Source organism: Natator depressus, chromosome 2 (assembly GCF_965152275.1).
Source record: "Natator depressus isolate rNatDep1 chromosome 2, rNatDep2.hap1, whole genome shotgun sequence".
Lineage (NCBI taxonomy): Eukaryota > Metazoa > Chordata > Testudines > Cheloniidae > Natator > Natator depressus.
The window spans coordinates 231,006,555-231,029,585 of NC_134235.1; the positions used below are offsets into that span (position 1 = coordinate 231,006,555).

General features: G+C 42.3%; 1 protein-coding gene across 5 annotated transcripts in view; it reads left to right on the plus strand.

Moving 5' to 3' along the window:
* The first annotated feature begins 5,751 nt into the window (after positions 1-5,751).
* The window catches only part of ACBD5 (acyl-CoA binding domain containing 5), a 71,198-nt gene continuing 53,918 nt past the window's right edge, over positions 5,752-23,031 (plus strand). For 2 of the 5 annotated variants that reach the window (XM_074946132.1, XM_074946130.1), the window contains exons 1-6: positions 6,334-6,555; positions 7,326-7,512; positions 9,400-9,520; positions 13,909-13,981; positions 18,774-18,885; positions 19,049-19,081. In XM_074946132.1, the coding sequence (XP_074802233.1) occupies positions 7,437-7,512; positions 9,400-9,520; positions 13,909-13,981; positions 18,774-18,885; positions 19,049-19,081 (415 nt within the window). In that variant the 5' untranslated portion in view covers positions 6,334-6,555; positions 7,326-7,436. Of the gene's footprint in view, positions 5,856-6,333; positions 6,556-7,325; positions 7,513-9,399; positions 9,521-13,908; positions 13,982-18,773; positions 18,886-19,048; positions 19,082-23,031 lie in introns of those variants that run through there. The other 3 variants (XM_074946131.1, XM_074946134.1, XM_074946133.1) reach the window with 3 other exon arrangements.

Consider the following 23,031-nt stretch of genomic DNA (forward strand, 5'->3'; position numbering starts at 1 on the left):
CCAATTAAAGTTGAGTCTTAAATGCTTCTGAGAGCTTGTTCCTAGGAGCATTTATTCCAATAAATCACCCCCAGTCTGATACATTAGGTTGTTGAAACTCTCAGAAAAAATTCAGTAGTACATTTTCTGCCTGAATAAATATGCAGAATGATAAATATAGGCAGGGAATCTCTTGAGTTCAGCGAGCTCTGTCAGTTAAACTTCAGGTTTTGTATTTTGGCAAGTATGTGTCATGAAAACATTTCCACAGTGTCATTGATAAGATTGGCTTGAAAGAACAATAACCATCCTTTGCTCACATTTCAAAGGAGCATGGCTAAAAATAAGAATACTAGTTTGACTTTTTTCAAGTCATTACTGAAAAGAAATATTACAAGATTCTTGAGGCTATAAATATGCCATTGTATAAGCACACTAATACATCCAGTTACGGCATTTTGTTATTCCCAAAAGGCAAAATTACATGAAGTATCAGCTTTCTGAAGCTTTAGTAGCAATGGTATGTGAAGATGGGAATTGTAAACATCAAAACTGGCATAAAATTAACCCCATAATGGGATAGACTTCTACGGTTCTTCTACTGTAATTCTACTAAGTGCACTGGTGTAAATCCAGAATACTGTAAATCCTCTGGACTCAATGGGTTACTCCAGATTTAGTTCAGGTTATGCTTGTCAGCATAACTGACAGCAGAATTTAACCTCAAAATATTGGAGCTTATACCAAGGAGATAAGAATAAATGTGTGCTACGAGCAGTCCATTCCTGTTATCTGGTCAAAATGAGACATGGTGAATATTTGTCTAGGCCTGTTATGCTGCTCCAAGAAGAAATTACACACTTTCTGAAGTTTGATTCATAGCTTTGTAAGGGGATGGGATTTTTTTCCATTCTTTATGGAAATATGCGAAAAGCTGAGCAGCTCCTGTATAAATATCTGTTGGCTTTAGAAGAATAATATCTTTAGGCAGGAAAGAAATTTAACTTTATTAAAAATCTCATAAAAGAACTGAATGGTTAGCTTGCATCTTGTAGAAAATAATGTGAGGATCAAAATACAATATCCAGTAGAGCACTATAAGGCTATAAAAATAAGTTTTACCTTTAGAAGCACTAGAGGGTTCCGTACAAAGTCAAATGCTGCTAAACTTATTTGAGGGGTATGGTTATGCTTTGTACAAAATTATGTTTTAAAATGTTTGTTTTTCAAAGAGCATTATTTGAAATAGATCTAACATTACATTTTGTTACTGGATCCACCTTTTAAAACACTAAAACAAAAACAATAACACATTATCTAAAGATAGGGAATATCTGAATTGGATGGCTCAAAGGGGATTTGAAATTGGATACAGTGCCTTTAACCCTAGAATACCAGGGAGCCCAATCCCTGGGCAAACCAGCCCAGGTTAATAAAGACTGCAAATAATTATCAGATACCTGACTGAAATGAGTTGGTACTTTCAGTCAAATTACCAAGGAACATCTGTCAACCTCACAAGAAAACCCACATGTGCAAAGAGCTGCAAGAGTCCCAGAGCTATTGCCGTAGCTTTCACAGAGCGCAGGGGAGCAGCCTCCAGGTACCTGTTTGCATAGTCAGTGATCACTAATATGTATTGACACCCCAAGGCAGTTTTCCTTAGGGGCCCAACCATATCCACATCAATTTTCTCAAAGGGCATATCATACAGGGCAGAGGGACCAAGGGTACCATAGAGCCCCTTTGCTGCTGGCTAGCTGACACTCTGGGCAGGAGGAATGGTATTTTCTTGTCCCATTGTGTATACCTGGCCAGTAGAACCAAGTTAATACCTGAGACAAACTCTTCGCCCTTTCCAGCTATCCAGCACATGGGATGTCATGTGCAAGTTGCAACACCACCTGACGGTAACTGTGTGGGCCCTCACCACCTCAGTTTGTTGATCTCTTTCAAACTGGTACAAGTGCTCCTTCTTGAGTGCAAAGTGTGGATACTACTCACCCTGCTGAGGCTTTGTTACCTCATCATTTATGGAGGGCAGTTGTTCATATGCATGGCTCAGTATAGGGTCATTCCTCTGTTCTTGTACAAAATTCATGCTGTGTAGGATGTCTTCCAGGTCCCAGCTGCTTATCTCTTCTTTCCCTGTGGGTGTCAGCAGCCGAGTTGCTCAGAACATTTCTTCTTCAGGGTCGTTGGCTTCCCCCAGACTCAACAAGCTCCGGGGAACTGGTTGTACTGATGGACCCTGATCCTTGCTTGTTATCTGGGCTTGTGCATTAATGACTTGCCAGAAAAAAGGCCAGTCCCATTCTATGAATATGGGATAGGCCAATTTTTTGGATGGGTTCCCACAGTCAGTTGTAGTTGTTGGTTGGGATATATTTGACATTGCCATATATATATATACACACTACAGGTGGATCATATGCTTAGGAATGTTGTCACCTCCACCATGGAAGTCTGAATCACCATCTGACTGCAACCAGAGTCCAAGAGTCCTTGAACCATCTTCCCTTGGACCACCACTGGTACCATCAACTTAGGGGGAGTCTTTTTCCATACCTGGATTTCTGCTGTCCAGCCCTAGGCATATTTGCATTCCATAAGAGAACACTCCCTCTTTGTGTGTCTGGTCTGCCCATAGGAATAGAATGTTAATGGACTGGTGCTGCCGGCATCTTTCCTACATGAGGATAGGCCCAGTCGTGGAGTGGCAGCTGGAACCTGGTCTATGGATTCTGTTCCCGTTGTTTGAAGTGCCTGGCAGCCTCACGGATTATGTTGTGTTTATGCCCAAACGACCTGTCTTCCTGGGACTACCCTTGGTCCAAGGGGTGGTCTGACCATCTGGGAGAAGCCCCTCGTGGTGTGACACTGCAACCCATATTCTTCACAGTGATATTATGATGATAGGTTTATGGTATAATTATGGTAAATTTTGTACATAAGTCATGTGAGGTATCATTGGAAAAGTTATGATTTGCTAAATATGATTATCCTATTTGTATGCATGTATCATTTTTGTTATGAATATTGACTATATATCTGTATTTCAAATGTAGTTACACCTAGGTAATGCCCAGTAGACCAGATGCTTTCAGTCTAGATAGCTGGTTTGGAAGGGCCTATTCAGGGTAATGAGCCGTTAGGGAAAACAACAGGCCTTAGGAGAAGCTCATCTCCCACCTGGTGAGCCTTCCTGAGAATGCTACAGACAGCCTGTGAGTGATGGCTGCTATGACTCTACAGTGACATGTGATCAGAACACATGATGCTGGAGTCCATATTGGTATGTCAGTATTTTTCCACAGACTGATCTGGGAACCAAGCTTTGGAACAAAGGGTTCCCACCGTATGCAAAAGCTATATAAGGCAGGGTGTGACGTCATCTGTGGTTCTTCACTCCCCACACAAGAAGACTGCTGGAAACACCCGAGGAACAAAGACTGAACTGCGGGAAGTGCTGGACCCAGGCTAAAGGGATTTCTAGCCTGTGTATGAAACACTTGGGGATTCCAAGCTGTAAAGCTAATGCAGCTTGCCCCTTAAGAATCTGCAGTCTGCTTGTATCATCTCTTAGGGTGAGAATCTGCTAATTCATATAAAATCTATTTAGTATATTAAGCTTAGATTGTGTTTTTGTTATTTGCTAGGTAATCTGCTTTGATCTGTTTGCTATCACTTACAATCACTTAAAATGTTTTGTAGTTAATAAAATTATTTTATATATTATTCTAAACCAGTGAGCTTTGACTGGAGTGCTTGGGGAAAATCTATGCTTGGTTACCACAAGTGTGCATTGTTCTCTTCGCATTGATGGAGAGGTGGACCAGGTATTAAGCCCATATACTGGCCAGATTTGACCAGGGCAGGATGGTATTGCCCTGGGGTCCCAGGCTGGGAAGCTGGTGGTTAGAGAGCCTGCGTGTAACTGCACCTGGGTGTCTCCCTACCTGTATGAATGCTGGTGAAAGCTTTGGGTGATCCTGCCACTAATGCTCTTTTGCTCCTACAAAGTCCTCCATTAGCCTAACTGCTTCAGATAACGTCCCCGGGCAGTGCCGTAGCAACAACTCCTTGCCTTCCACAGTTAATGTCTTTATGAATTGCTCTGTCACAATGGCCTCAGCCATCAGGGCCCCTATCGCTCCTCTGGATGGAGCCACTTCCAACAGTGTTCTCACAATCATTGTGCCACTATCCAGGGTCTTGCCACCCTGGGGTAGCTCTCAGTTCTAAATCATTGACAGTGGGTCTCCTCAGAAATACCCAAGTAATCCAAAACTCTACATGTTTGTCGTCTTGCCCTCTCCAAGTCCAGATTATGATAGGATGCCTGGGCCAGACCCATCAAGTATGGAGCCGGGATCAAAGCCAATTGTTCTGCGGGCCACTAGAATGCTAGTGCCTCCTTCTCAGGTGTAACTAGGAAGGTTTCAGGGTCATTGTCCAGCCAGAGGCGTTGTTTGACTTCTATATTTGGGGAGGCAAGAGGCTTAATACTATTAATAATGGGAATAGGTCTAACTTCTGGATTTACTGATTGTTAGTGGTATTTAAATTACAGTGTACTTGAAATCACAAATTCATTTTATGTTCATTAGACCTTATCTGATCACTCTCATTACAGTGTGTATGGTAACACCCATTGTTTCATGTTCTCTGTGAATATAAATCTCCCCACTGTATTTTCCACTGAATGCATCCGATGAAGTGAGCTGTCGTTCACGAAAGCTTATGCTCAAATAAATTTGTTAGTCTCTAAGGTGCCACAAGTACTCCTTTTCTTTTTGCGGATACAGACTAACATTGCTGCTACTCTGAAACCTGAAAGTTAAGTGTTACTTAATATTTTTGAACAAGGCATTTTAAGTTGTTAGTTCTCCTTTATTGGGGTAGGTAGCAGAGCAGTACCATGGAAGGAGTAGAACAGGAAGAAAGCAGAACTGAGACCTTTCAAAGTTTTGGCCCAAGCGAGGGGGTATGGGGGCATCATTTGAGCTCCCCGCCTCAGGTGCCAAAATGCCCTGAGTATTCATGACACTTACTTTCATTTATCCAATATCAATAGTCCAATTTGAGTAGCTCTGAAAGTAAAAGCTTCTCTAAAGCAAAGCCCTAACCTGTCCAGAAGGCTGTTGATCCGGTGGAATGTACTGGCTCAGCAGGGCAAAGGCTGATCTACTTTAATTCCCTCTCTGTTGAGTTTTTTCTTTCCCACCAGAGGGCATATAATGTGAACAGACAACTATCATTCAGTTGTTGGTGTGGGTGTGAGTGGGTTAGGTTGTTTTTTGTTTGTTTTTGCATCAGGAAATTGAACTAGTAAGAGTTCAAGGTTTTTAATACTGAAGTCTGGTCAAAAGGGCTATAAACTGATCCTACAACTCTGTTGATAAATTATTTCTCTTATCCCAAAGGCAAGATGGTTTGGTATATTTTTGGCCTGATTTTCTATAGTGCTGGATGCTCAGCACTTTGGTGATTTAGTTATGTATTTAACCTGTAAGTGGTAGTCTACTGATATCTTGTTTGGTTTATTTACTTATCTAAATATGAATTTGGAAGTCTAACTTTAGGCTCCTGCTTCTGAAAATGCTGACTGTAAGGTTTTTAACTTAACAGTATCCCTTTAATATTTCTAAAGCTACATGTATGTACACTGGCAGCTTGGGATAATAAATGTGTGTGAAGTTAATCAGTGATCCAGTGCATGTGTGTGTGTGAGAAGGCAAGCAGTTAAACAGACTGGGTGCAGCTGGGGGATCTATGTAAGGCAACCAAGGTATTTTGTGTGTATCTCAAGGAAGCAAAGGCTGGGCACCAGAGGAGGAAAAGAAAGTAAGAAGGAAAGCAAAGGGGAAAACTAGGTAAGATAACAGGTATGGGAGAGGGGAGAAAATTGTTTCCTCAGCCCATGTAATCTTATTGCTATCTTATTGCTTGAACCATTTAACATGATCAGCATTTCAGATGCTCCATGTTTGAACCTCCAATTTAAATCATTACTGTTCAGAATAGGCTTGGAAAAATAATTGAAATTACAATATTATCAATCCAGAGATAAAATAATATCGTAAATAAATCTACTACTTGTTCTAAACTAGGGTATGTGTATCAAGTGCTGCTGTGTCCTGCCTCACACTTTAAGCATTCACTGATGGTGCAGGCAGTGAAGGGAGCCCTCTGTGTACCTGAGATATGAGCTGGTTGTGTTTTTAAAGGGCTTCGTGATTCTCTGGGACCGAAAGGTGCTCTCTATACCATCATCATTATTCGTGTCACGGAGAGTCTGAAAGGTACCATCAGTTCATTCCCTGAGGCCGGAATGTTCCTGTTCTCTTCCAGAGAGCCTTCGGGGCGGTCAGACCAGGCCGCCAGCTGCTGCTTGTGCCTGTGAGACCACAACACACAGGCAGGGTTACCGCCCACAGCAAGGCCCCAGACCGGAAGTGGAGCAGCAGCGTGGACTACATTTCCCAGAATGCCTCAGGGCGGAGGCTAGCCCGAAGGCTGACTTGAGGGCCGCTGCTGGGAGACATTACAGGAGGACCTGATCCCTGGGCAAAGGTAGGCGCCCATGTAGCGTGACAAACGGCTCGCTCTCTGTTTGCTACGGGGGCTGCGCGGTGGGGGGGAGCAGGACCAGCTGCCACGGCCTTGGCTACCGTGTTTGCTCTTGACAGCTGGGGAAAGGGGTGACTATTTATCGTGGGCCTTTTCAACGGCCAGGCTGTGGTGGGGGGCGAGCTCCGAGGGGCAGTGCGGCGGGGGGGGGGGGGCTGTTTCGGGGCGGTGGATGAGCTCACAGGGGCATGCGGGGGGGGGGCTGTTTCGGGGCAGTGGGGGGGGAGGTGGAGGACGGTGTAATACAGGGTGTGTGTGGGTGTGTGTGTGTGTGTGTGTGTGGGGGGGGGTTAGTTAGGGGACATGACCTGAGGGGTAGATGTTGGAAGTTGGGGCGGCGTTTTCGGACGGGGTTTGGCAGGAGATGGGGCGATGAAGGGGCAGCTGGGACGGGCAGGGAGGAAGCGAGGGGTGCGTGTTGGGGGGGGGGTTGGGTGATGCGCGGAAGCGATTCAGTGGACAGGTGGGAGGTCACAGGGGGTTGCGGGTGTGTGTGTGTGTGGGGAGGAGGATGAGCAGTGTTGGGTTATGGAAGGGGGTCGGGCGGCCGGGGCGGGGTGGCGGGAATGAGGGGCTGAGATGTGGGGGGAGTGTTGGACCCTCATGCCCTTTGCCCCAGTCTCTGAGTGCCGAGCGGGGCTGCTCCTGCCGTGGGCGGCGGCCCGGGAGGCGGCGGAGCAGTCGCCCATTCCTCTCCCCCTGTCTCCGGTCAGTTGGATGCAGGCGCCGCGGGGAGGGGGAGCTGCTGCTGCTGCTGCCGCTGCGCGCGCGATTCCAGCTGACACATCTCGGGCCCGGCTGTGGCCGAGGGGAAGGCGGGGGGCATGGCGGAGACCGGCTCGGTGCATGAGACCAGGTTTGAGGCGGCCGTGAAGGTGATTCAGAGCTTGCCCAAAAATGGTAAGTGAGTGGGGCCAGGAGTCTTGTGTCCGTGCAGGGCCTGTGGGGCTGCAGCCGGCCGGAGGAGAGGAGACCTGCGGACTCGGACGCTCGCCTGCTCTTTTGCCATCTGGAGCGCAGGCCGATTACAGCCTTGCCACCGATGAAGCGAGCTGTAGCTCACGAAAGCTTATGCTCAAATAAATTTGTTAGTCTGTAAGGTGCCACAAGTACTCCTTTTCTTTCTTGGGGGGAGGGATATCTCAGTGGTTTGAGCATTGGCCTGCTAAACCCAGGGTTGTGCGTTCAATCCTGGATGGGGCAAAAATTGGGGATTGGCCCTGCTTTGAGCAGGGGGTTGGACTAGATGACCTCCTGAGGTCCCTTCCAACCCTGATATCTTTTTCTAGGAGAGCAATCCTTGGCTGTTCCCTTGCACCCCCTCTCCCCGCCAGGACAAAATAAACCTGATTTCTCTTCCCCACCCCCTGCAGCTCTGCCAAGGCAGCCACATCCTCCCCATAAGCCCCCTCTAGAGCTCTAAACGAGGGTACCTGGCAGGCAGCTGGAATGCCAGGGAGTCCCCCAGAGGGGCTAGGGAATTGCTGACAGATGATGAGGGGACTGTCTGAGTGACACCAGCCATTAAACATGGTGACAGAGCTGTTCCTTACGCTGGCCTTCTGGGCCAAAAGCTTATTCATAACTTATTTGTTCAGCCACTTAGACATGGCATCGTCTGCAATTTTCTCATATTTGCAATCAGTGGTTCAATAAATACTGTACTGTAAGGGTTTGCAGGGGCCCAGCAGATCAAGTTTTAAAATTTGCTTTTAATATGTTTTCCTGAGCAGTTCAAAATATGTTTGATCATTCCTGATGCCACAGAACAAATTTCTTTGTCCCTCCAGAGAATGTTAAGCATGCATTTTGTTCACATAGGAGGTGTTTTGTTGATGTAAACAATGTAGCTTTTACTATCCTACTCGTTCCCATTCCACCTTTGTTGCAAAAGTAGGAGAAAGTACTTGCCTCCTTGGAATCCCTAATATGATTTTATGACTTCACAGCAATCACTGTGAATTTGTTAGTTTGAAGAGTAAACAAAGTTATTAAATGTGTTTGAAGAATTGCAAAAATTGAGGACGAGACTTTTTTTTCCTCTAGAGTTTTTATTTGTTGCTATTATCAAAGACACTGATGATCTTACATTAACAGAGAAGCCAAAAAACTCACCACAGACTGGTTTAAACTATAATTGATTTTGTGAGGGCAAAAATTAAAGGATCATTATCAGCTTTTTAAAAAAACTGAATAGATTTCAACTTAAAAGCTGTTTCAGGAGAAATGCCTGAGCGTGAATTCCCTCTGCCAAAAAATCCGATTTTCCTATCTGTACACATGTTTTCTGTTGTTGAGAAAACAGTGACTGTACAGAAAGTGCTGTCAAATGCCTAAAGTAAACAAACTGAAGAAATAGTGAAACATTTTGATCTCAAATCTGTCAATTATGTTATTTGCTATAGGTAAAAATAGTTTTTCAAAATCCAGACAAATGTGGTGAAGTTGATTGTGTCCTTTTAAAGTGGTCAGGGTGACTTATTTTGCAGTCCCTCTGTCTGAACGTGGCGCTTAAAGTCCAAAGTCATTGATCATGCAGCCCCTTAAACTAGATCTGAAATTTTCTCTCAGTCAGTAAATATTCACTCTGGTGTAATCCAGAAATGTATTAACCCCCACCATCCCCATTGACTTCAGGGGGAATTGTGCCTTTGAGGAGCAGACTCTTTATCATGCTGTGAGTTATAAGAAGTGCAGGTTAATTTCCCACAGAAATATTAACAATGCATAAAAGAGACTAAATGTCTTTAATGTCAATTTCCACTGATTTTAAAATGTTTTCACTAGGTTCATTCCAGCCAACGAATGAAATGATGCTCAAGTTCTATAGCTTTTATAAGCAAGCAACCCAAGGACCCTGTAACAGTCCAAGACCTGGATTCTGGGATCCTATTGGTAGATATAAATGGTAATTGTGTGTGAGAGATTGTTTGTTTGGTTATTTGTACTGAAACTTTGTCTAAGAGCGTCTTCTCTCTTTTTAAAGACTTCAGTGAACAAAACTGTAGTGTGTGTGTGTTTTCAAAAAGTCCCTTCGCTTGATAATGAAATTGGTATGTATATTGTGGATTTTCCTCCTGTGTTCCAGCCTTTATGTTAGGGGAGAGGACAGTCCCTTTGCTTCTAAAATTGAGGATGCTGCAGCTTGGACAGATCTCATTGTAGTACCTCTGCAGTATTTCCTCCTCTCCCCAGAATTTAGGGGAGCCCAAATCAGTTTACACCAGTAGGGGGGCAGTGCTCTTAGGCTGTGGCAACAAGTTCCTTCCCATCTGACTGCCTGTACCTGAGATGGCTCTATTACAGAACAGACAATCTGGGCTTTTACTACAAGTTGGATGGAGAATTTAATAGTAGGAAAGAAAGGATCAAATGAACTAAGCACAGGACTGAGAGTAAGGGAATCTTGTGGTCTAATCCCAGTTCTGACATAGATTCCCTCTGTGGCTTTAGTCAAATCACTCCATGTTTGTACCTTACAGTTTTCCAGTGTGTAAAATAAAGATAATACTGCTTGCCTAGTTCACAGGCAATCATGATGATGATGATGATGATGATTAATGTAAGTACTGTAAAGCACTTTACAAATCCTAAAGTTAATCCAATGAGCACACCAAGCTCTTCAGCATTTGGGGAGAGGGAAACTATGATCTCCAGACCTACGTTTATACAATCATCTCTTGAAAAGCTTTTCAAAAAATATTGGCAACTATATATGGACGCCAGCTCAAGCATCTGAGCTCCACTTCTACAGCATGAGTCCTAAAAATCAACCACTCCCTGGCTTGCTTTTTATTTAAAATTAGTTAGTTAACATTGAAATGCCTCTGAATAACTTTGCTGATCCTCCCTGCGTACAGTGACATGTATGCCCCCTGCCCCCCAAAAAAATGCTAAGGCCAGCTCTGCGTAGGATGGGATTTCTCCTCCTGTATCTCAGGGATCCATAGAGGTAGGAGACTCCTCCTTTTCCTCTGCTGTAATAATTGGATCTACAAATTTACTCTAATTATGAGCTTAAGTGCATAAAATGTCACTAATTTATAACAAATGTTGACCTGGAAAAGTTATGAAAGGGAACTAGCCAGCCAGACTGAATTAGTCCAAGCAACAAGGCATACTGATCTAACTGAAGGACTGTGTTAAGATCCTGCTGGATAAATAAGAAAAGTGTAGAACCAGAAATCAGTGAACCAAAACTGATATGTCAAAAATTAGGCCTCTGTTGGTGGACAAAATAATTTCACCCATCACTCCTATTTTGGGTCCTTAAGGAAAGAAGAGACTTTGGGTAAAAAAAAAAAAAAAAAAAAAAAAAAAATTGGCTACTGGAGTGAACTTCATCATCCTCACTGCCACTCCCACCATCTCCTGTGACTCTTCGCCTCCATTATCCTGATCCTGAGAGAGATCCTGATCAGGCCAGAGAGGGGGACCCAGATGACATCACCACTGGCTCCCGCTGAGATGAACACCACCTGGGATGAAATGAGATTGGACTGTAACTACAACAGCTCCAATCTGTCTAAACTAACTTCTTTTCTTTTCCCCCAAAGGACAGTTATTACCATCTTTGATACTATCTAAGACAGGCAAACAAGGGTGTGTGTTTTTTCTCTTCTAAAAACTCTCTCCAGCTAAAGGGAAAAAGAACAATGAATGTTAAAATAAAAGCCTTATTCAATACGTTACATTTCAAATATTTTTACCATTTTTCCTTTTCTTCTTTACCTTTCTTTTAAACTTTTTTATTAATTTTTAATAATGTGTTTGCCATAGTACTAAACAGATTAAAGTCTTTGTATGCCAAATCTTGTTCAGCACTGTTTAATGTTAAACAGTAACTAAATTAAGCTAATTAGGTTAGACCATCTATTCCATTTAAATTTAATACAACACTCCGCAAACCTCTTCTCATCCCCCAGGAAAGACTTGCAAGGAAATGGACATTGGAATCTCAAAGTTTCCTGGGACACCTGTGGTTTTTTATGAATGGATACAATATGGCCCCAAACCCATAATGTATATTGTGTTAGAGATAAGTAAGCAATTTTATTTTTAGGCTGCTACTTTCCTGTTGGAGTAAGGCTTAATAGAAAAGATTAAATAGACCTGTACATAATTCTGGTTGTGTTTATACAAGGTCCCATCTCTTTCAAAACTGATCTTGTCCAATGCCAAACAGTTGGTCAGAATCTGGAATAGAACTTGTCTCCTGACTCACTGTCCAGTCCCCTATCCACTGGATCATGCTGCCTCTCAGTAGATGTCCAGTTACCTGATTATGCTCCCAGATCAGGTAACTGGGAGAAATAAGGCCATTGCGGAGAAACTAAATGAATTCTTTGCATCGGTCTTCACAGCTGAGGATGTGAGGGAGATTCCCAAATCTCAGCCATTCTTTTTAGGTGAGAAGTCTGAGGAACTGTCCCAAATTGAGGTATCATTAGAGGAGATTTTGGAACAAATTGATAAATTAAACAGCAGTAAGTCACCAGGACCAGATGGTATTCACCCAAGAGTTCTGAAGGAACTCAAATCTGAAATTGCAGAACTACTAACTAGTCTGTAACCTATCATTTAAATCCGCTTTTGTACCAGATGACTGGAGGATAGTTAATGTAATGCCAATTTTTAAAAAGGGCTCCATAGGTGATCCTAGCAATTACAGGCCTGTAAGCTTGACTTCAGTACTGGGCAAACTGGTTGAAACTGTAATAAAGAACAATATTATCGGACATATAGATGAACATAATGTGTTGAGGAAGAGTCAACGTGGTTTTAGTAAAGGGAAATCATGCCTCATCAATCTACTAGAATTCTTTGAGGGGGTCAACAAGCATGTGGACCAAGGGGATCCAGTGGATATAGTGTATTTAGATTTTCAGAAAGTCTTTGACAAGGTCCCTCACCAAACACTCTTCTGCAAAGTAAGCTGCCACGGGATAAGAGGGAGGGTGGTCTCATGGATTGGTAACTGGTTAAAAGATAGGAAACAATGGGTAGGTATAAATGGTCAGTTTTCAGAATGGAGAGAGGTAAATAGTGGTGTCCCCCAGAGGTCTGTTCTGGGACCAGTCCTATTCAACATATTTATAAATGATCTGGAAAAAGGGGTAAAGTATGAGGTGGCAAAATTTGCAGATGATACAAGATTACTAAAGATAGGTAAGATCTAGGCAGACTGCGAAGAGTTACAAAAGGATCTCTCAAAACTGGGTGACTGGGCAACAAAATGGCAGATGAAATTTCATGTTGATAAATGTAAAGTGATGCACATTGGAAAGCATAATCCCAACTATACATATAAAATGATGGGGTCTAAATTAGCTGTTACCACTCAAGAAAGAGATCTTGGAGTCATTGTGGATAGTTCTCTGAAAACATCCACTCAATGTGCAGTGGCAGTCAAAAAAGTGAACAGAATGCTGGAAATAATTAAGAAAGGGATAGATAATCGGACAGAAAATATCATGTTGCTGCTATATAAATCCATGGTACACCCACATCTTGAATAACTGTGTGCAGATGTGGTTGCCCCATCTCAGAAAAGATATATTGGAATTGAAAAAGGTTCAGAAAAGGGCAACAAAAATTATTAGGGGTATGGAATGGCTTATGTATGAGGAGAGATTAATAAGACTGGGACTTTTCAGCTTGGAAAAGAGACGGCTAAGGGGAGATATGATTGAGGTCTATAAAATCATGACTGGTGTAGAGAAAGTAGATAAGGAAGTGTTGTTTACTACTTCTCATAACACAAGAACTAGGAGTCACCACATGAAATTAATAGGCAGCAGGTTTAAAACAAATAAAAGGAAGTATTTCTTCACACAGCGCATAGTCAACCTGTGAAACTCCTTGCCGGAGGATGTTGTGAAGGCCAAGACCATAACAGGGTTCAAAAAAGAACTAGATAAATGCATGGAGGATAGGTCCATCAGTGGCTATTAGCCAGGATGGGCAGGAATGGTGTCCCTAGCCTCTGTTTGCCAGAAGCTGGGAATAAGTGACAGGGGATGGATCACTTGATGATTACCTGTTCTGTTCATTCCTCCTGGGGCACCTGGCACTGCCCACTGTCAGAAGACAAGATACTGAGCTAGATGGACCTTTGGTCTGACCCAGTAGGGCCATTCTTGTGTTTGAACCAGCTAGTTAGATTATTATTATTATTATTGTATTTTTACACACAAAATTGCAGACACAATAAGAAACATTTTTTACTTAAGGCTGGACTGAAAAATACAGGCAGACCATGGGTGTTCTGAAGATATCCATGGTTTTCATTCCTAGGGATGCTTGGAGTGCTTTGGGGGATATGCCCAAAGAAGAAGCCATGATAGCATATGTTGAAGAAATGAAAAAGGTAAGAGTAATTCAAATCTATGTATCTTCAAAAGTAACTTTATATTTAGAAGATTAAAAAAAATAAAGAAAATATTTCACTAGCTGGTTCATGGCTGGCATGGTGCTGGGCGAACTCACCCACTGCTAGAGGTGGCTGGGCTGAGTGGGAGTCTGCTGAACTAGGGTGGGGGACAAGGAGCCTATCGGTGCTGGTTCTTGTGGGTCAGGAGTGGGAGCTGTGGCTGCTGCTGAACAAGCATTCAGGTTCCTGGGTGCTCGGCTTAAAGAGACAGCACGCTGGCACACACACAGTTTCACACACACTCTCCCAGTCTCTCACACACCGTCTCCCACTCTCTTGCCTCTGCAGTCTCTCACACTTGTAATATTATTATTGTTGTTTGTAATTTCTTGGTACTTCCTACTGAAATATGTATTCTCTGTAATTTTATTCTTTTCAAAGTTAAATTTAATTTTTTGAGTAGTAATTTCTAAAATGCCTAATCTGTCCTGGCTGGAGTAATTATCATGATTACTTTTATTGCCATATTGTGCTTTGTCATTCATTATTTAAAGTGGTACAATCAAATAATAGTATCCTTCTAGAATGTAAATTTGGCTTGTACTCACCTTAACAATGCCAGTTTAAAAAAGAAAAAAACATTATCTAAAAACACAACTTTAGACACTGTAAAGTAACTTAAAATTTGTACAAAAATAAATGCAGTTCCAAGTCTGACACTAATAGTGATGATGGAGTTAAATATTAGAGAGTCACATACATGATTGTGACTGGCAAACATAAATGCAAAAATAAGTGGAAAAATAAATTCCTGTCTTAATAAAAGAGAAAAACTTTAATCATGTATTTGAAAATTAAAATAGTTTTTAGTGGAGTGAAAAACAGTTGATGATATTGGAGGCAATAATGGCAGTAATACAGTGTGTCTGTTAGAGAAAGTAGTCAGATTTGATTTATTTTTATGTAGCTCCACTAAAGATAGTGTACAAAGTATCAAACTTGTCTTTCTGATATCTGTGTTAAGGCTCCAAAACTGATACCTCAAGGCTTACGATTGGGAATATTTTGCTATATTATCTCCTGATTGTTCTAAATTTTACATATAAACTTAAAATATGGCTTTAATTGGTATTTGTGTATATTTTTTTCTTTCCTTATATAGGAATGAGATGCAGTGCTCTTGTCAGCTAATTTCTAAGTTATTATCTGCAAAAACCCTAGACTTTTCAGGTGCCTTACTAGCCTCTGGAATCACAGTTAAAGTAAACATGGGCAGCAGGTATAATGGGGGAGAGCGAGGGCCCGTGGTGGAGTGGGGGTGGAGTGTGTGTGGGGGCCATGGCAGAAGAGGCAGGACAGGAAGTTAGCCTCCCCCAAGGGAAGCTTCATCACCATAGACTAAACATCCATCCCCCTTCCTGCCCACAGCCTCCTGCAGCTGCTGCTAAGGATGGAAGACCGAGCCAAAGTAGGGTTGCTAGGCGTCCTTTTCGACTGGGTGTTCTGGTTGAAAACTGGGACCCTGGCGGCTCTGGTCAGCACCACTGACTGGGCCGTTAAAATTCCTGTCGGTGGTGAAGCAGTGCTAAGGCAGGCTCCCTGCCTGCCCTGGCTCCGCGTAGCTCCCAGAAGTGGCTGGCATGTCCCAACAGCCCCTACGTGCAGGGTTGACCAAGGAGGCTCCGTGCGCTGCCCCCGAGCTCTGGCTCCACAGTTCCCATTGGCCGGGAATTGCAGCCAATGGGAGCTGCGGGCGAGGGCAACGCATGGAACCTCCCTGGCCTCCCTTGCACCTAGGGGCTGCAGGGATATGCCGGATGCTTCCCGGAGCCACCTGAGGTAAGTGCTACCCAGAGCCCACACCACTTCCTGCACCCCAGCCCTGAGCCCCCTCCCACTTCCAAACTCCCTCCTAGAACCCGCACCCATCCCACACTCCGAACCCCTCGGCCCCAGCCTGGGGCCCCCTCCTGCATGCCAAACCCCTCATCCCCGGCCTCACCCTAGAGTCCACAGCCCTGGCCGGAACCCTCCTGTGCTCCAACCTCCTGCCCCAGCTCAGTGAAAATGAGTGAGTGAGGGTGGGGAAGAGCAAGTGACAGAGGGAGGGGGGGGATGGAGTGAGTGGGGGCGGGGCCTCAGAGAAGGGGTGGGGCCTTGGGGCAGGACAAGAGTGTTTGTTTTACTGCACTCAGAAAGTTAGCAACCCTAAGCCGAAGGTATCCCAGTAATGCCTCCTACAGTACCTGTGCTCATTTAACCCTCTCTAGCACTGAGGCCCTCTGCTCCAGAATGACCGCAGTGTGAGTTGTAGTATTATGGCTCTGAGTCTCCAAATCTTCCAGATAGCATACTTTGCTGTGTACAAACGGTTATTTTAAAAATAACAGTATGTTCTCCAATTTAAAGTAATTAGCTATTAATATTATTTAACCAGTAATTTTTTTTCCAGAAGTTTGCATTTGTTGTTGGTGGTTGTTATTAGTTTATTTATTTATTGGCTTAGTTTTGTTTTCTATTGATTTTCTGTGAATAAATGTTGCACCAGTGAGCTGCCATAGCTGAAGTTTAAAATGGATCTGTCTGTATATATTTTTGTTCTCCCATTTGAGGATAACATAGATAAAACACACATGTACGTGTGCCAACAAAATGTATAAGGCAGCCCACCCAATTTTTTGTTTAGCCCACATTAGCTTCCCCCCCGGTAGAGCCTTTGATTCTGGCTCTGTGCAGAAAGGGTATGGAGTGGCGGGGCAGGTGAAAGTTGCTCACCTTACCCAAACACAAGATTAGTGATCAGGTTTACTTTGCAGCTTCCCTACCGCCAAGGCTGAAATAAGACTGAGACAAGAGCCACAGTCCTTCCACCCCAATAGTGCTCACCTGTATACATACATTTTCAAAAGGATTTTCACCTCACAACTTCTATTAAAATTTGTTGTGGCTAAAGCCCAGTATGATTCTGAGAATTGTCCAGATTATGTGGGTAGTTTTTTGTGAGGTGTGTGGAGGAGCAGCAGTGACATTTATATTTAAGTTTTGATGCAGTTTTTTCAGTTGAGTTGAAAGCACAGCATGTAGATGTAAATGCACTGCAAACCAAGTTAGGCTGTGACAAAGTTTTAATTTTCTACAGCTGTATAAAAGAAAAGGTGGTAAATCTCTTTTGCTAATTTCCAGCAGTGTATCTGAGCAGTTCACATGTTTCCCCCTTTAGAATTTAGAATAATTTGTTCTGTTTATGCACAAAATGGATTGGAAACTCACTGAAGCTACTCTTTAATGGGAGTTTTGCTTTTTTGATAACTTGTGATTGGTTTGCAAAACTAGCTTTGATTGCTATTGTTGCCACCTGCCAGTCAGCCTGGAGTTTTGCATGGCCAGGGTTTGTCATGGCTACTGTTTCCTGCTGATCTGTGTGGGGCTTTTGCTTGCAGATGGTTTGCTGTAGCTTCTTTTGCAACTACTTGCTACCTTGCCTGGTGCCTTGTCTGGGAAGGGCTTACCATAGCTACTGCTGCTGTCTTACAGGAAGAGGGTTTGCTGCCACTGCTGCCTGCATCTTTTCCTGGAATTATTGCTTAAGAGGGGGAATCAGCAAAAGCCACCCAAGTGGATTAGAAAACTGCAGACTTATTATTTTTTGTTGCCAGTTTCAGTATCTTCTCTGCCATCTCTGTTCTGCCGAATGTCTGTTTGACTGCACACCTTGCTGTGATATGAATGCCTGTTCTTGTGCTAGGGTGTGTTGGATTAGTAAACTGAAAACCTGATCCAGCTGCTAGTGACTTCAAGGGAGCAGGGTTGGACCCTAATTTTCTGTCTTGATCATGTGATTTTTGGAATGTCCTTACTTTGATTCTGTCCGTCTGATTTGGGGGGCTTTTTGCTGTGGACAGTGGCAGCTGGTATATGCAGCTGGTAAATTAGAAGAGCACAATGGGCACCTCATAACATGGTGCTTGCACCCAGCCAAAAGAGGATAGGATATGTCAAATAAAAAGAAAATTATGTTGGAAAGGAGTTCCCTCAGTTTCATTTTCCCCAAGGAAAAACTGATTAAAAAGCACATTGCACGTGATCACACCCCCCTGTCTGTCAAACTTCTACCTGATTTAGTTTGAAATTGCTGAGGTAATAAATGTTGGAATTTGTAATTGATATGCTGATGGACTCCCTTAACTACAATAAACAGTTTATTCAGTGTGAGCCTGAGAAGGAGCCAGAATTTACCAATGTACGTTGTCAAAGAGCCACAGTAATATGTCAGCAGTCCCCCATCAGCTCCCGCCCGGCTCCCAGCGCCTGCCGCCCAATGGCAGCCCTGCTGATCAGTGCCTCTCCATCCCTCCCTGTACCTCCTGATCAGCTGTTTCAAGGCGTGCAGGAGGCGGGGAGGGGGAGGGGGAGGAGCGAGGGCATAGCAGGCTCAGGGGAGGGGGTGGGAAGGGATGGAGTGGGGGCAGAGCCAGGGGTTGAGCAGTGAGCACTCCCCAGCACATTGGAAAGTTGGCGCCTGTAGCTCCAGCCCTGGAGACTGTGCCTATACAAGGAGCCGCATATTAACTTCTGAAGAGCCACATGTGGCTCCGGAGCCACAGGTTGGCCATCCCTGCTATATAATGTTAAAATGCAGAGTTGAACAGAGTGTTATAAAATTTATTTTGTGACACGTTATTGCTATATGAGTATTGCAGTGAACATAAGGAAATTTGGCACCAAGTTAAATAAAATGAATCGTTAATGTATTGTTTCACAAGACATTTTGTATTTTGGACTCGTACAGATTCTTGAGAGTATGCCAGTGACGGAGAAAGTTGAAGAATTACTACAAGTGATAGGCCCATTCTATGAAATAGTAGAGGATAAAAAGAACAGAGCATCTGGCCTAACATCAGGTTTGAATAAATACCTCCTCCTTATTTTGTACTGTAAATAATAATAAAAATTTAGACTCTCTTAACTAACTTACTTACATTTCATTCTCAGTTTAAATTCTATAAATAGTTTCTTATAGCTAAATGTTGCATCTTTCTATTTCATTCCTTTACCATATGCCAGTCCGACTGGAGAAAGTCTCTAAATATTTAGAAGGTAGGAATGATAAATTTCTGTGTAAATCCATTTGTTTCATTGTTTTATGTGCTGTAATTCACTGCAACACTTGAGACTTCTGGGTTTGTCACCTTTAATTTTTATTTAAAAATAAAAACACTACAGGAAGGTCCAACAGCATGTTTGGAATTTAACCAAATGTTTTCAGTGCTGGAGAGGAAAACTTCACTGCAGAGCCTCTGGTTGCTGAGAGAGAATTAAAAAAATATCCAGTTTCTGCCTCTCTATTGATAAGAACAGCCTTTTAAATTCTGCCTTTCTTCTGCATCCTGCATGTGGGTATGTGCAGGCAAGTTGTGTACTGTAGTTGGCAGTCTATTTATTCTCTGTCATCCAGCTTGAGAAACTTTTTTTGCTCTCCTGCAATATTTTAAATTATTATTTATACCTCAGCACAAGTATGCATGGGATTCCACAGACAAATAATAAAGGACCTGTAATCTCCTCCCCTGTACTTGCAGTCCGCATTGCCCAGTGCTAGAGTTCAAGGGAGAAGGGATTAGTCTAACAGTCTGTGAATATCTGACAGGTGGCAAACCTAGTAATTTCATAGTTATGTAAAAAGGCACTGTGGCAACTATTATTTTACAACATTGTTGTAGTTCATAGTTGATTCTGTGAAAATGTTTTGATAATTAGACCGTTGAAACATTACAGGTAAGGTTGTCTGTCTACATCTTGGTTTATCTTACAGCTTTAGCTAGGTTTTAGACTCTTAAAGTTGGATATATGTAGCCTATGTTTGGAACAATTTTTTAAAAATTGATCTGTTCTACATTTAATTTTTATATAATTTTTAAAATAATGTGACAAACTGGTTTAAAGTGCTTTTCACATTTTTACAACTCAAAAATGGCTTTGATTAATTGTCAGGGTTTAAACTAATCAGTTATATGTTCAAATAGTTTTTTCATATTTTAGAGAAAATAATAATGGCTGAATTTTTAAATGGCCACTTTAAAAGCAGGGTCACTTTTTCCAACTAAAACTGCATATGCTTCAGGTCTGGTATTTAATTAGCCTGCTTGGCAGCTCGATTGGCAGGCAAGATTGTAACAGAGTATCTGCAGATTCAGGTCAGTGATCTGCATAATAAGGATTGACTCACCTGGAATCTATGGTACAGAGTGCCAAAAGCCACTTTTAAAAAGTAGCTAAATCTAAACTAACAGAATCATAGAAACTAAAGACAAAAAAGACCAATTGGATGACCCAGACCAAAATACAATGGATCCTGAATTTGTTACTCCAACAAGTATATTTTGTTAACATCAGAAAATTTATATCCTAATTTAAATAACATTAGTGAGGCAAACTAACCATATCAAGAAACTTCAAAGTTGAAATTCAAGTTTCAGCCTTATCTGGCTCTATCAATATTGTAACAGATGTGGTACATAGCATTCACAAATCTGAAACTCTGTGACATCTAATTACTTTAGCATAGGTTTAGATAGATTCAGGATCTTAATAGTGAGTTTCTTTTCAATTTTGTCACAAAATTATTACATTGGGGATGTGAAGAAATCCTTCCCTCATTCCCACCCCAGTCCACGGAAGAAATTAATATTTTAGTAATAAGCTATAAATACCAATTAGTACTTACAATACTATTCTTCTAATAATCCTAATCCAGTATCTTATCCTTTGGGCCACTCTGCCTTCTTTGAGTCCCCCCCACTCCATTTTTCCTCCATATTAATTTTTGTACTATTCCCCGTTGAGGAAAACTCAGGAAGCTTGATAACAGCAAAGGTAAGGTTTATTCCCCTCACTCTTTCACCAATCTCACATTCTTTCTGTCTTTCCATCTTCTTCCACTTCTCGCTCTCCTCCCATGCATCCTGGGAATTGTAGTTCCTGGACTCAAGCTTATAGGACCCACCTAGGAACAAAATTTACACACACAATCTGGGGTTGCTATGTGCACCTAGATAGCTACAATACACAATCCCCTTTAGAATAATCATTGTAAAACTTTCAACAGTCACATCCAAACCATCACTTAAGTCCAGTAACAAAGTTTTCCAATCTTTTTGGCAGTCTCCTTTGTCTCACACCTCTAATACCCGGAGAGGCAGGAATGAGACTAGGTGAGGGAGCAATTCCTACTAGTATAGATTATCCATCATCGCTATCGGTTTCATTGATGCTCTCTGGTCCAAGGTGGAAATTGTGATTCTCTTCGTCAGCGGCTAGCTGATGAGCTGTGGATAATCTTGAAATATTCCATTTTTTATACAGCGGAATCTCCTCAGATTTCTGTTAGCTGCAGATGACATGAATGTCTTGAATGCCCTTTTTTGACTCTGCATGGCAGCTTCACATGAACAAAATTTTCAATTTAAAGCTTGTGAGGTTTAGCACCTTTCTTATGATCTACATACTGTCTGTATTTCTCCTTTTTGCTCTTAAAACATTCATGAATAGTTTCACCTGAAGGTTTGGTTGAAAAAGGAGGCTGTATAAGCATTTGACAGATAGTAAGTCACATATTGGCCTTACATCCTCTAACAGTTTGAAGGGTGATACTCCTGTTGAGTGTGTAGTGGTCCTGTAAGCAAACAGTGTTTCACATAAAGTTTTTTTCCATGGTCTCATTTGCAAACTGGTAAATTAAAGACTTTCTTTAACCAGTCTGTTCATTCTCTCAACTACACCATTAAGTCTCCGCTGGTATAAAAAAACTATTTTGCGCTTGATACTATTGCTACTGAAGTAGTGTTGCATTTCAGCAGGTTAATTGTATTCTACTGTCAATTATCAATTCCTTGGGAAATCTTTCTTGGCTAAAGACTGATCACATGAACTTAACCGCTGTTTCAGCAGTAACCATTCCAGTGAATGTAACTTCCAGCTGCTTTGAATTATAGTCTACCATTACTATGGCAAACCTTTGCATAACAGGGTAATCTTCAGATGATCCCATTATGTCGAGCTGGTTTCTCCCATGGACAGTTAGGATAGTCAACCAGTGTGAGAGGGATGCTGAAGGTTTCTGTGACTTATCACTGCTAGCACAAGCCATGCAATTCTTGATTATTTCCTCAAGCTGCTCATCCATCCCTGGCCACCAGAAGTTGTGTTGCAGTTGTCTTTTGGTTGTACTCATTCCCAGGTTTCCTTCATGTGTTGGGAGAATCAGTCATTCTTTCAGAAGTGTAGGCACAAAAGATGGTAAATTCTCAAAATCTGTTAATTTATAAGGGGCAGCTCATGTGATATGTTTCTACATGGTTGTAAGTGTTCTGATGTCATCCTCCTGTAAGGCCATCCATTGACTATGGACGTCTTTAGGTCCTAAAGTGCCTTGTCTTCTCTCATGGCTGTTGCTCACTCTGAGACTGTGATCATTCCTTGAGATTTGTGCAGTGACAATCCATTCATCTTTCTCTATTGCATCCTCATGATAAGATGTGGCTCAAGACCATACTCACAAGCATCTGTTGTGACAATCGTTTGCTTCTCAGAATCAAAGGGTCTTGGAGTTGGCCTGGTTGAAATTACATGTTTGATCTTGTTTAAAGCTGTTCTTGCACACTTCATCCCATTCAAACATAACATCTTTTTTTAGGAGATGATGCAAAGGAACTACTTTCATAGCAAATTGCTGTATAGACTTTGAATAGTATTTACACAATCCAAGACGGATTAAAGTTTGTCCTTATTGTTTGGCTCTGTTATATCACAGATGGCTTTCACATGGTGTGGTTTTGGTTGTACGTCCTAGTTATGTCACTGAGTTGGTACGGAATTGACTTTTCTTCTTGTTGATGGTAAGTCCATGTCATTCAAGTTTTTCTATAACCTTGTTTAGGATGAGATCCTGTTTGGATTCATCTTTGCCATACATCACAATATCATCTTGAAAGTAACGTCCCTTGTCTCTCCAGAGATCCAATTCATCATTCTCTGGAATACAGATGCTG